This window comes from Pseudochaenichthys georgianus, chromosome 19 (assembly GCF_902827115.2).
Source record: "Pseudochaenichthys georgianus chromosome 19, fPseGeo1.2, whole genome shotgun sequence".
NCBI lineage: Eukaryota > Metazoa > Chordata > Actinopteri > Perciformes > Channichthyidae > Pseudochaenichthys > Pseudochaenichthys georgianus.
Window position 1 is genome coordinate 26,221,172 of NC_047521.1, and position 14,718 is coordinate 26,235,889.

At 42.8% G+C, this 14,718-nt stretch overlaps 1 protein-coding gene across 10 annotated transcripts in view; it reads right to left on the reverse strand.

The window, feature by feature from the left end:
• Window positions 1-14,368, reverse strand: part of ep300a (E1A binding protein p300 a) — a 57,526-nt gene extending 43,158 nt beyond the window's left edge. For all 10 annotated transcript variants that reach the window (XM_034106831.1, XM_034106823.1, XM_034106829.1 and 7 more), the window contains exons 1-4: window positions 14,089-14,368; window positions 10,344-10,990; window positions 4,218-4,385; window positions 2,367-2,694 (exon numbers count right to left, since the gene is read on the reverse strand). In XM_034106831.1, coding sequence (XP_033962722.1) covers window positions 2,367-2,694; window positions 4,218-4,385; window positions 10,344-10,990; window positions 14,089-14,170 — 1,225 coding nt within the window. In that variant the 5' untranslated portion in view covers window positions 14,171-14,368. The remainder of the gene's footprint in view (window positions 1-2,366; window positions 2,695-4,217; window positions 4,386-10,343; window positions 10,991-14,088) is intronic.
• Between the last annotated feature and the right edge of the window lie 350 nt (window positions 14,369-14,718).

Consider the following 14,718-nt stretch of genomic DNA (forward strand, 5'->3'; position numbering starts at 1 on the left):
GTTCCGCAACCCGACCCTACCCGTCGGCACAAGATCCGCAACCCGACCCGAACCCGCATAGCCTATATGAGCAGTGAAAACGTGCAGTGGCATATTTGTCTCAAAAAGCGTGGGATGTTGGTTATTTTCTCCATCTATAGGATGACACCAAAAGCCTCCCAGACGTTGGATTTCGCTCTTGAGGAAGTGTTATTGAAAATGCTGTATATTCTCCACTAGAGAGCTTCACCTCCGCCATTTCAAATGTGGCGCGCACAGCAGCAGATCGATGCGCTGCAGAGGTTATGATTATGCACGGTCCCGCGGGGGAGAAGTCTGAGGATTTAAACATTAAACTAAATTATTATTATTTTAATATATTTATTATGCAATACCCGCGACCCGACCCGCATCATCTTTGTTTTACCCAGAACCGAACCCGGAAAAAAGCGTTTGAAAAAATACCACTCGCTAATCACCTTTTTTGCGGGTCACCCGTCGGGTACCCGCGGGTACCCGACCCGATGCAGGACTCTGGTCTGAGCTCATGCGGGACCCGGCAGCTACCGTCTAAACTAAATGCTGCCGTGATGAAACGCCATATCATGGATTATCAAGGCTCTGAAACAGTCTGGAGCTCAAAGGCTTTCTCTCTTGCCGGTTACACCACAAGGTGAGTTCCTTTCTACTTCCTGCTTCTTCACACACATGCTCTCCAGTACAGGTTAGCTCTGAGTGTTAGCGATGCTAATGTAAACACAGACCATATTACGTCCAAAACAGTCGGGCATTGTTTCTGATAGCAGCGTTTCTGATTGGGCCGTGGGTCCACATTTCAGATGTTACGTCATATCGGACGCAAATCTGGATCAGCTCCGTTGTTCCCCGTTTTTAGAGATTTGGGTACGGAGGAAAAGAGAGAGGGTTTTATTTTCTGACGCTGCGTGAGTTCCCCGACACACCGGGGACACATATTGATGTATACAAGACATCAAAAAGTGCATTTTGCATGATAGGTCCCCTTTAAGTAAAATAAGTTACAAAAGGATGAAACAAAGTGAGGTGAGGTAATGGAGAAAAATATTAAAAGTAACCTAGGAGATGCCAGTTGCCTTAAATCCTTCCTAAAATTGCTGACACACTGTTAGGAAGTCGACCTAAAGCTGAGGTTATTATATCTCTAACGCACAGTTTTTACTTTGTAACCACAAGCTAATATATATATATAGCAGGGTTTCCACACATAGACTATACTTGGGCGGGCCGCCCAGGTATATTAACGGCCGCCCAGGTATATTTCGCGACCCATTTAGGTTGTTTTTTGTTTTGTTTTGTTTTTTAAGCGTCAGCTAAATGAAATGTAATGTGATTAGTAAAATATGCATGAATAAATAAATAAAAAGTTAACTTGGTGAAAAAAGGTAAGATACACTTTTAAAACTTGTTGAGAGAAAACTAGTCTTTGCTGCTGCCTCAAAGAGGAGCAGGGGGAGAGGAGGGAGACAGGAGAGGCTGATTCAGGAGCACAGACACACTCACAACTATAAATTAATAAACAAGTTTCAGTGTTTTTTTCATATTGGAAATGGGATGATATTGGGTATGGCCATGATTTTATGATTATTGAAATGTATACAGTTCTGTTTAATATAGGTGTTTCCATAGATCTAGTCTCTTTATTTTCCCCTCAAAATGCACCAGATTGATGCATTTAACTCCAAAATAAAAGATAAAATCTTACCGGGGGGGCATGCCCCTGGACCCCCCTAGAGGATTTGAGGTTGACCCCCACTAAAAATCACATGGATAGGTTCCTAAATACATTTATAAATACATTTATTTTTTAAATAGTAATCCATTTCCATATGTTCATGTGTGGGTAGTAGATTTAAACTAGAGGGCTATCATTATGGGCCCTGCCTGTACCTGTTCGCTCTGCCATCGCGTGAAGGGTCTGCTAACAAGCGCCCAACAGAAAGTTAATGTTGTTGCACGTCACCTGTCACGTCACTGAAATTATCATTTTGTGAATTGATCCGACTTTTCTAGCTCAATTATTATTCATCCACTTAGCCATTAAATGTTCCTACTTCAAATATTTATAATCTGAATATCATAGCAATATCGGGGTATTTAATCAGGAATAAATAGATGTTTCCCCATATATCCCTTCCTAATGGCAATGGACTTGTCCAAGCTGAGTTGCCGCCGCAGACATGATTATAACTGGATGAATACAGCATGACTGTGATCTCACACGGCCTCTTGATTGTAATACAAAACGACTGTGTTTATATTATCCTTGTAAAGCCGTCTCTCTAACCTCCCTTCCTGTCAAACACGGGGACTCATCACACGCCTGCAGCAGCAGCGTCTTTTCGACTCACCCTGACAGGACTTGCCGGCCTGGCAGTGCGTCATGTGGTTGAGGACGTTCTTCATGGTGCGGCAGTGCGGCAGGTTGCACTGCCTCACTTCCCCGTTAGCTTGTTCCCGCCGCTGACACTTGTGTGCGTGCAGAAGAAGGACCAGTTGCTGCTGGATCAGCTTTCGTTTCTCGGGGTCGGCTGTAGGCGGCGCTCCGGCAGCGGAGGAAGCTGCAGAAACCTGCGAAGCCACGAGAGAGGCCTGAGCGTTGGGTCCCATCCCTGGAGACCCTCCACCTACTGGAGCTCCAGAGGGGCCGACAACACCGGGCTGCGACTGCTGGGAGCCCTGGGAGAGGAGGGAATACGTTAAAGGTCCCTATTATACTGTTTCTCATCAATATATTACAGGTCTCAGATATATACAGAGCCTGTCTCTTGATTGGCTGAAACACCAAACAGATCATTGCAGCATTACCCATAATCCCCTCTGTTTCAGCCCTGTTTCCAAAGTGCTGATTCTCTGTCTGTTACTTTAGATGAAGATAAGGAGCCCCTCCCCACGCCCCTCTGAGAGACATTTGGTTACAAAGAACTCAATGGAGCTCTAGAGGAGGTTCAGGTGATAAGGGGGGGGGGGGGGGGGGGGTTACCTTGTTGCTGATTGGCTAATGGTTACACAAGACAACACATCGTTATGACATCATCAAGTGGCCAAAATCTGATCAGCTCATTTTCAGACAGGTTTTTATAGAAATCGATCAAAAAGAGAGAAAATCTTTGTTCCTGAAACTTTCAGAGTCTCTTTCCACAGAGGGGACACATGTTGATGTAGAAGAGACATGAAGAAGAGGGGACACATGTTGATGTAGAAGAGACATGGAGAAGAGGGGACACATGTTGATGTAGAAGAGACATGGAGAAGAGGGGACACATGTTGATGTAGAAGAGACATGGAGAAGAGGGGACACATGTTGATGTAGAAGAGACATGGAGAAGAGGGGACACATGTTGATGTAGAAGAGACATGAAGAAGAGGGGACACATGTTGATGTAGAAGAGACATGGAGAAGAGGGGACACATGTTGATGTAGAAGAGACATGGAGAAGAGGGGACACATGTTGATGTAGAAGAGACATGGAGAAGAGGGGACACATGTTGATGTAGAAGAGACATGAAGAAGAGGGGACACATGTTGATGTAGAAGAGACATGAAGAAGAGGGGACACATGTTGATGGAGAGGAGACATGGAGAAGAGGGGACACATGTTGATGTAGAAGAGACATGAAGAAGAGGGGACACATGTTGATGTGGAAGAGACATGAAGAAGAGGGGACACATGTTGATGGAGAGGAGACATGAAGAAGAGGGGACACATGTTGATGTAGAAGAGACATGAAGAAGAGGGGACGCATGTTGATGTAGAAGAGACATGGAGAAGAGGGGACACATGTTGATGAAGAAGAGACATGAAGAAGAGGGGACACATGTTGATGTAGAAGAGACATGGAGAAGAGGGGACACATGTTGATGAAGAAGAGACATGAAGAAGAGGAGACACATGTTGATGTAGAAGAGACATGGAGAAGAGGGGACACATGTTGATGTAGAAGAGACATGAAGAAGAGGGGACACTTGTTGATGTAGAAGAGACATGACGAAGAGGGGACACATGTTGATGTAGAAGAGACATGAAGAAGAGGGGACACATGTTGATGTAGAAGAGACATGGAGAAGAGGGGACACATGTTGATGTAGAAGAGACATGAAGAAGAGGGGACACATGTTGATGTAGAAGAGACATGGAGAAGTGGATTTTGCATAATAGGTGATCTTTAAATCTATCGAAAAATCTGTATTTGTTCCTTACCATGGCGGCCATTCCTTGCATGGGTTGGTTCTTCTTGTCCACACTGAACTGGGCCAGGCTGTTGGGACCTTTGTTCTGGAGCTGAGGGCCCAGCCCTGCGCCGCCCAGACCTTGATTCCCCGCATACGGACCTCCGAACGGGCCGCCTGGGTTCCCCATCATCCCCATCTGGGAGGAAGAAAAGAGAGAATCAGAATCAGAGACAGGTGGACACCAGCGTCTCCGCCAGGGGGGCGTCTTGTATACAAATAATTCGAGAGAAGATCGAGTTTTTATCGCTTGAAATGACGAAAAGGAAAAAGAACAAGGACACCCCTCTGTTGGAGGGGCCAAGGAGTCTGGTGGGATTCTTTTTTCGCCGCGAGCAGAGCGCGTTCCTGTGACGGAAGGCGTACTGCCGGCGAGCCTTGACGGGGGGTGCTAGTGGGGTGCTAGTGGAGCACGCACGTGAACTGCGAGCGCCGGAGCCTCGCAGCGGCGAAACTCAGGCTCCGTGGTAAACTGAAGAGCCTTTTGGGAGCTGGCTCTTCTTAGTGAGTCGAGCCAAATGATCCGACTCACTAAGAAGAGCCGGAATTCCCATCACTAATACGTAAGGCGATGATATCTATAAAGGGACGGCTCAATTCAAAATTCGACGTGACGTCACACCCCCGCGCTCTCGGGGTGGACGCCCTCTCAGCCCTGGTCTGGTGGAAACACTGGTTACGTACGAGGAAGGATTTGACTTGGTGTCGTGGTGCTTATTTTGATAAAACTATAATAACATTACAAAAAATACGAAAAAATATTAGTAAAATAGAAAATAAAATAAAGCAGTAATTTACATTGAAATAGAATAAATAAAATTTGAAAATATGTGCAGTAAGCAAACCAGATATCGTCAACATTTTGTTGGTGAGTTAGAGAAGACAATAAACTATAGTATCAACCCCATTTCACTGATGTTATGAGTAGTGGTGCACGATAATTACCGGTCCGATATTAGGAATTATGACGTCATCCCGATAAACCCGATAACAGTATACAGAAGTTCCACGAGGAGGGAAAAAGGCAACGAGCTATAATACTTCCAACCTGATCAGTCACTGGAAACATCGCCATGGCTACGATGGCGTACGAAGACGCCTGCGCTGCTAAACTAGCGGCGAATCCAAAGCCGGCTGCAAAGGCACCAGGGCTTTTAGCTATCGACGAGGCTTTTGAAAAAGGTAGGAACTTTATTTGGGAAAATAAATATGGTCACTTTGAAGAGTCAAAACTGTTCTTGGCTTTGTTTTGTTCACAGTAGTAATGCTCATGTCCTTTGCTCACTACTAGTCTTTTTTTACCACCAGGTGTGCAAAAACTACAGGTACATTTAATATATATATATATATATTATTATCGGGTATCGGTCTTGAGAAGCAGGAAGTTATCGGTATCGGTTTCAAAAAACCAATGTCGTGCATCCCTAGTTATAAGCGATTGCTCTCTAACTGTGCACGCAAAGGTATTGTGTGTTTTAACATTTTGCAAAATAATCTTCTGCTGTCTCGTAGATCTGCGTTTCTTTGACACTTTCTATTACATTTTAAACGCCGGGCTTGTGCAAAGCAGGTGTGTTTTTATTGATTTTCTATTTTTAAATGTAGCTTTTATAGTCTGTGTAATGACATGCATAATGTATGAGATACCTAATCAACCAATTAAACTAATTGAATTAGGTTTAAACTGACTAAACACTAGAATTACGGGGTTCCTTTGCCGACGGGTAAAACTCCCCTGAATGTCGTCCTCGCGGCGTCATGTGGACTCAAGCTTGGGGTGTACACTTTAGTATTTATTTTTACAGTGGGAACACAGAGAAAATAATGTTTTCTAGCGAGGCTCTGGTCCAAAAATGCTGCAGTAGTTCGGGTTTGATAAACGATGCAGGTTCATAAAAGGTCAAGCCCAATTTTCTTGACAAAAAAGCTCAAATGTCTCCAAAAAGCTGTCAAATCTGCGCTGCTTAAGGCTGCGGATGTTTCCTCACACCATTGTTTCGTTCCAAAGTATTTATCCCCCAAAAGAAAGTGTTTTTTTTTTTTACTACTTGCGCAACTGCTCAAGAGCATCGAAGACGTGCTGAAAATGTACTTTTAAATGAGTTAAGCAGGTTTCAACATCAACAGCAGCCAGCAGGATGTGAAATCCGACAAGCATTGTTTTCCGTGAGTTATTTGAACTTCTTTCTATGATTTGCTGCTCGTTCCTTTCCTTCTTATTACTACTTGCATCGCCTTCAGAAAGACCACTACATCTTTCTTTCTGCCCCCTTATAGGAAACCTGGAAACCATCTCGGTGCTTTTTTCAACGGCTGAATCAGAAATCAGTGTCTCCATCACATTCATTCAGCAGCATCACCAGCGGCTGAAACACAGTTATTGTCATTCCAGTGAGACTTTCAATCACACAGACGGAGCAGCCCTCTGCCACTTCAACTCCAATCAAGAGCTTGTAGCGTTTCCTCGTGGATGTTAACATACGGAGGTACGTTCAAGGACCCAGAGCATCTCTTTCTGGACAGAAATCAAACTAAAGCCTTCCAAAAAGCAGTACACTTTAAAGAAAACGCTAAAAGTAATGCGTTAATAGCAAAAGCTTGTCAAATGAACTCCGTGTTCAAAAGTAAGATAATGGGCGGTTTTAGGGGTGTAGATCATTCAGTGTTTCCTCTATATATATAACAATTTTTTTTTATTTTTTATTAAAATAATAATAAGTGATTGAAAGATAATTGTTTGTTATGTGGATTTGTAGTATTTGTGTTAATGTATGTTCAATAAAAGGTGTATTTTAGCTAAATGTTGAGACATTGCCACTGTATGTACTAGGCAGGGCCGATTTCGCCTAGGGCGCCAGATCTGTGGAGGTGCTGCACTGGTAGCATTTTGACCGTTGGCGCTCATCCAAATTTTCGGCCTTGATGTAACAACATTCACAATTAAGTACATTTAACACCCTTTTTACGCCAGATGCACTTTCCATTTGCCCTGTACGATGGGCGCTGTAAGTGATGAAAGTGGAGGGTGTTGGCTTATCAGGCATCCGCAGCTCACAGCCAAAGTGTGAGCGAGCATAGGAGCGAGCGAGGGAGAGAGAGAGAGGGTGCACCAGTTATTAGCATCTGGTGCTAGCTGCGCTAACGGATATAAGAAGTAGATGTTTCTACAACCAGGGTGGAGGAGAGCTCTCCGGTCAGACTGAGAGGCTCAGTGAGGTAAAGGACTGAGTGTTTAGATAAGTTAATTTTAGTCTAAGTTATCTCAGTGGGTCTCAAACGTTTTGACCACAAATTATGTAAACACATATTTCCAAGGCACTCCTTTATAATTATTAGGATAAATAATTAATAATAAGAAATCATTCCAATGTATACTATAGGACAGTGATACAAAAATATCGTTTAAAGTTGGAGAGATACAAAAATATGCATAAATAAATAAATGTTACGGTAAAATAAGATATGAATGAACAACAAAAATAAAATAAGCTACATTTATTTGTTATTGGCCATGGTAGGTTGTTGGTTATGTTCACATACTTATTTGATTATTAAAATGTAAAGCGATCTTTTTCATATGGGTGTTTTAGAGTTGTACCCCCTAGATCTAGTTTCTAGTAATATGTGCTTAAAGTGCACCAGATTGAAGCATTTTACTTTAAAATGTTCAACAAAAATCTTCCCGGGGGGGCATACCCTCGGACCCCCCATAGAGGATGTGACGTCCACCCCCCAATTAAAATATGTTCATACAATAATGAATACATTTGAAGCCGTTTTTACGTCTATTACCTATGTCAATAAGTGTATTTGTCTTTTGTAGAGATATTTCATTTATTCTTTACATATCAAATCTCGGGCAGCAAATTGTCTAGAACCGGCGCTGGCACTAGGCCTCGAGAGCCTTTCTTGTGCTGGCAGACACATAGAAACAAATTGGCGGGGCGCACTTCGCACACACTAAAAGATTCCACGTGATCACATTATGCTGGGCCCACGTGCCTTAGCACCGCTGCTATGTATCCTAGGGAAACACTGTCACTAGTTTCATCACGTTGCAATACTTTTTTGATTCTTTGGACAGATTAGATTTGCCGATATCGGAAAGTCTGCCAAAATGTTTTTTATAAGATGTAATTAAGTGACTTGATTGATATGAAACCATAGTATGTCCATAAGACCCAATGATTTCCATCAATATTAGGGCTGTGCAATTAATCGTATATTAATCTCGATTACGATTTTGGCTTGCAACGGTTACGAAAACAACGTAATCGAAATAAAACGATTATTATTTTTGTTTAAAAAAAATATATGTAATTTTTTTTATTGGATTTTCAGTTGAATTATACTTAAAGTTCAGGATAATCAACTGTTAAAAACATACTGTTCAACATTTTTGTTTCAATAAATGGATGTTTTCAAAGTAAATGGATAATCGTTTTTAATAACCGTGATTAGGGATGCACGATATTGATTTTTTGAAACCGATAACTTCCTGCTTCTCAAGACCGATACCGATAACCGATAATAAAAAAAAATGTACGCCACTAATTATTTTAACGCGATTAACGCATGTGTATTTTTTTACCTTGGCCGCCCCGTAGTTTCAAAGCGCATCGAGTTTAAAATACCATCTGCAAGCTGATGCTGACAGCCCCGCTCCTGCCGCCCGCTTGCAGCAGACCACACTTCCACGCTCACCGGCAGGCACCGACTGGCCATCTGGAGGACCGGGAGGGTGTGTGTATGTGTGGTCCGAGCGAGCGAGAGACCTTACTTGCATTGTTGTTGTTAGCATCTGGTGCTAGCTAGCTGCGCTAACGGATATAAGGAGCTGTTTAAATTAAAACAGAGGAGCGACATTTCGCCACAACTGCGCCGAGCACTTGACTTGATGCAGGAAGCAGACAGCGGGACATTGTACGAAAAGTCAGCACACTCAGCAACATGATTGCAGCGTCCAGGCAGCTCCGGTTCGAGCATATGCCTTGAGTTGCACATAGCTCCAACGCGCGCGCAGACACACACACACACTTTGTATTGTATTATTGTCTTCGTACGCTTTTAACACACCATCGTAGCGATGGCGATGTTTCAGGTGACTGATCAGGTTCGAAGTATTAGGGAGCGCTGGATTTGTGAAGAACTCCCCTCTTCCTAAACCACTAATACCACAGTACTGGCAAAACGGGAGGAGCCGAGTGAAAAACAAGCGCCCCTCATCCCAATCCACCCACACCGCAGGATTTTTTATTTATTTTTTACCCAAAAAATATATTGTATATTATCGGGGCTATTAATACTGGTATCGGGTTTATCGGGATGACGTCATAATTCCTAATATCGGACCGATAATTATCGTGCATCCCTAAACGTGATATCAATTATTGACCAAAATAATCGTGATTATGATTTTTGCCATAATCGGAAAGCCCTAATCAATATTCACAAAAAGCAGCTCAAATATATTTTCCGTACTGGACTTGTAGAAATGAGGTGCGCTTGGACGGATATGATGATGCAGATCGGATTTTCAAAATGAAGGCGCGTCTTCAAGAGGAGGATATCTAACGACCTTTTCAGTTTGCGTCCATAGCGATCCAGACCATAGTATCGTTTCACCCCTGGGCGGTAGTTACGGTTTTTAGAGCATTACTAGAAGATAATGCAGGTTCTACAAATGACTTTAGAGCGGGGACTTGAACTGCAGCAGTTTATTTTCACCCAATATGAATATATACAACCATAATATTCCATATAACTTCAATGTTACACCACATGGTGAAAAAAACAGCATTTGTATCATTAAAAGGAGAAAGTGCAAACTGGATTTAACTCTCTGAAGAGGATTGTGTATAGATTTGAGTGTTGCTGAAATCTGGGCAACTACAATTTCTAAAGCAATATTGTAGGTGTTGAATATATTGTGTCTTTTTGTTTGTCGTTTGCTTTGTATGTTTTTTGTTTTCTTTCATGCTGGGGTGGGGGGTATATTTGATTCGATATGTATTTGACTGCTCAATGACATTCTGTATGATTATAATGAAAACTTTAAAAATAAAATAAAAAAAGTGTTAAAAAAAAGGACCCTTACCTTGTTCATTGCTCCGGGCTGCTGGCCTCTCATCCCGGCCTGGCCCCCGGCCCCCTGCTGCTGGAGGGTCTCCGCCAACAGGTTGCTGCTGCCCCCCATCCCCTGACTCCCAAAGCCCATCCTGGGGGAGCCGTTCATCACCTGGCTCCCCATCATGCCTGGCTGCTGCTGTCCGTTATTGCCTTTCTGCTGCGCTGCCATCATGGCCCTGTTCATGCCACCCATCATGCCAGCGTTCTGTTGCTGCATCAGGCTGGCCTGCTGCTGAGGGGACAGGTGCTGCTGGCCCATCATCTGAGGAGGACCAGGAGATGCTTTCATGTTCGCTAAGTGTTGCCCCAAAGCGCTGGACCCTCCTGGGCTGCCCATGGCTCCTTGGTGCCCTTGCTGCGTGGCGTTGGGCGCCCCCGATCGCAAAAGCTCTGACAGCTGTTTGTGCTTTGCCACCGCATCCTGACCTCCGAGTCCGAGTCCGAGCCCCATTCCTCCAGCGCCGCCTCCTCCTCCAGGACCCAGACCTGCAGGTCCTCCTCCGCCCAGAGAGGTGTGCAGCTGGCTGAGGTCTCCTCCATTAACCAGACCCGAGTCATTGGAGCTGATGAGCTCGTCTGGGAGATCGTGCTCCAAGTCAAACAGTGAGCCGAAATCTAAAAAGAGAAGAAATGCAAAGTTTAGGCGGAGGAGTCAAAGGAAGATGAAGACAACAAAAATGTGCTGGTTTATTCCTTCATTTTTGACCGTTGTGTCTTCTGCCTGTCAACTTTGTCAATCATAGTTTGACTGTTGATGAAGCATATAGTATACATCACAACTTAAATCTGCGTTTCACATTTAAAGCCAACTTAATTCTGACTTATAACCACAAGTTTCCTTTTTATTTTTATTTATGGTCAACAGAACTAATTTCCATGTTTGTTTTATTTTACGAAATAATCCCTTATTCCAATATAACATTTGACTCGGGGACAACAGGAAAGGTGAAGCCTGTCTGAGAACACGATGGAACTGATAAAAGCTGTTTTAAAAAGGCATACGGACAATTTTCTCCCATCAGGAATTAATAACATGCCATCAAACAAAACACAACTGAGCACTTAACTTCAGATGAAATCCAGAAGAAAGTTGCGTGCACGCACAAACCTACAATATATGCAAACACACACGCCCACATGGCCTGCTCACACACAGAATCCCTGTCCAGCAAAGTGATTCAACATGTTGCAAACACAGGTTTGTGCCAACCAGGTGACGAATGGACCGTTTCATAGAAAGTAATGCCACAAAATGGAGACGTTCGCTGTGTATCCACTGAGTTCAACAGCACACATCTTAGGCAATCAAATAAGACGCATGATAGACATCAAAACGCCTAGCCCTCCCCCCAAATGTTTTAAAGAACAGAATCTAATTTAGTCTCTTGTGTTGGACATTTCTGAATGTTGTTGGTGCATTTTAATGAATTATGACTATTTAAATGATTGATCTACAATGATATTATTCTGCAGTTGCGGCACTGACAGCGTTTCCTTGTTGCTTTTTGAAACCAGTACAGAGTAATATCATGCAAAAGAATTTTTAAATGTCCCATAGCTTCTTTATGTGTCATATGCATTTATTTCTACACTATATACACACTCTGCAGGACGGTGCCACAAATACATAAGAAGATAATGTAATTTGAGTGCAATACATTGCATCTCTTATATAGATATTTATGTTGACAGCACTGCACTGATCCTTCAAATACATCATGCAAGTTAACATTAATATGTGGATGATTTAGGTCCCTTTCCACAGACACTGACAGCCTGAGTGGACAGCTCAAAATGCAGCTGTTTATGGTCAAAATTAAGGATTAAGTGATGATATTTCTTCATAGGAGCAGTATTTACTTGCTAACTCCACTAATATCGTAGTGGCATGGCGCTAGCCAGTATTCCAGCTGCTGTCACACGCCATCCACAAAAAACCCCACACACCAACAATGGCAATGTGAAGCTTTACAATCAGTCGGACATGTGGGCCTACATTTATCTCTCACACAAGGCTAGCCTCGCCACCATCTCTGCAACACTACCTACAGTAGCTAAGAAGCTAAGATAAACAAGAACACAATGTCAAATGAATACTGTATAGTGGAATAAATACTGATTACTACAGTAAGCAGTACTTATTCCACTGTTCAGTTTTCATTTTACATTATCTTATTCTACTTTACATGTATATAGACTCTTGCATTTACTTGCCTGCACACACAGTTTAGCTTATCGTATTTTATTTGACATGTATATAGTCTATTTCTTCGTCTCCATTACTTGGTACACGTTGGTCTTGGAACATAATCTTATACTACTCTGTTTCTTCTTGCACTATTTTAATTGTTTTATGTCTCATATATATTTATGTTGCATTGTTGGAGGAGCTTTGGACATAATATGTTCATTGCCATTACTACACGGTAGCTACATGTTAATAAATCCTTTGAATATATTGAATTTAACGCTAGTTGGGAAAGGGTCTGAGTTATGATGGGGCAACACAACACACTGCTTTAGACGCCTTAAAACTAAAATAACACAATGGGGGTTTACTGTAGCTGACTGTCAATTGGTCACAAGTGTAAATACACTAAATTACTTCATGATAAGTCGGCATGGCATGGAGTTTATCATCCCCTCGGCTAAAGTAGCCATTAGACAGTCTGTGGAGGACCCGCATTCGGTTAGCCGAGATGCTAACAGAGCTACCATGGATTTAGAGAGAAAACTGGATACCGTTCATTCCTATGAGAGATGCAAACTGGCGTATAGAGCAAAAAAGGCCTGAGCAAAGTACCCGTATGTGGGCCCATTGAGCATGCGCAGTAGAGCTTTCTCCCACTGAGCTGTCAAATCAATGGAGAAATAACTCTGGATTCAGCTTTTAGTGTATTTTTACAACTCTTTAGACCCTAATGATTCAAATAAGGGCTGCAAAGGTGATGCAAGTTTATCAAGCTAATGTTGAGGGGTTTTAAAGCCATGGCTGTGTATTTATTTGTCTTTATTTTTATTTGTTCTATTACTAATAATGTGTGCTTTTCCCTCTATATTTAATAAATTAGCTTACTCTTTGTTATTGCTTGCCTTAAATTCCGCCATCTGCATATTTTATAATGTTTATTCTAAGATACTCTTCTGAATAATATGTATTTTATATTTCTATCTATTCTATTTTTAAGACAGTTTGTCATTCTTGTACAATTTCCTAACTTGGGATAAATAAAGTATATATTTCTTGGTCGTTTTCTATGTTTATGTGTGCACCATATACACCAAGGAAAATTCCTCGTATGTGTAAAACTACTTGGCAAAAAACCTGTTTATGATTCTGACATCTATGAATGCAAGTCAATGGGAAAAAGTATGTTTGGGCCCAATTACACATACGTTGTAGTACCACCATTTGGCCACTACGCAAAATGTGCTTCAACGTCCGGCGCTCTTCCTGCTGTTGGGCTTGATTCTGATAGTTATCCTAGCGTTAGCCTCAATGCTAACGTAGCTACCTCCGGCTAAAATGGCTGTTAGCATCTGAGCTAGCAGCGGGGAACCTGCTCTTCACGTCCGACACACACTCCTCACAGCTAACAGTTAGCAAGCTACGGTAAAAACTGAATCCCACCACTCGTATGTCCCCCTCTCTAAAGTCAAACCTGAGCTAACTAAACAAATACCACCACATTATACCATTAAAAAACACGTACCGTTCCCATCGGAGGCGGACAGCGGGGAGAGTTTAGGCCTCTTGGCTGAAGGCGGGCCAGAGTCCAGAACGTTCTCGGCCATATTTTTCCCGAAATAAAAATATATATAAAGTATCCACACTTGCAAAACGCCCCCTTAGAAGCTCATTCCTTCCTGGTTTTTCCAAAATATTGCGACTTTTCCCCCTCCTTTTGCGGGGGACTAAGAGGGGGAAAGTCCCGTGTAGAAATCACACTCCTCTTTCCCTGGGTTCGCCTCTCGATTTCAGCCTCGGCGAATATCAACCCCCCTCCCTCCCTCCCTCGTCGGATTTTTTGTTCTTTATAAATTTCTGCCAGCGGAGGAGGAGGAGGGGGGGAGACACACGCAGAGGCTTCCCCTCTAAACTTGCACAGCCTCTTCGGATGTAAATACACTGTCCCCTGGTCTCTCGGCCATGCTTTCATCCGTCATTTGAACCTCCTTTTTCAGCGGAGTCTGGATGGAGATAATGTCGGGCAGTAGAGGCTTGTTTGCCTGCGAAGTGATGGTGGTGGCGGTGGTGGAGCTGCTGGTGGCAGCGGGTAAAGGATGAGGGGATGCAATATGAAAAACAATACTACTGGATAATGTGCAGCTGCAATAAGGAA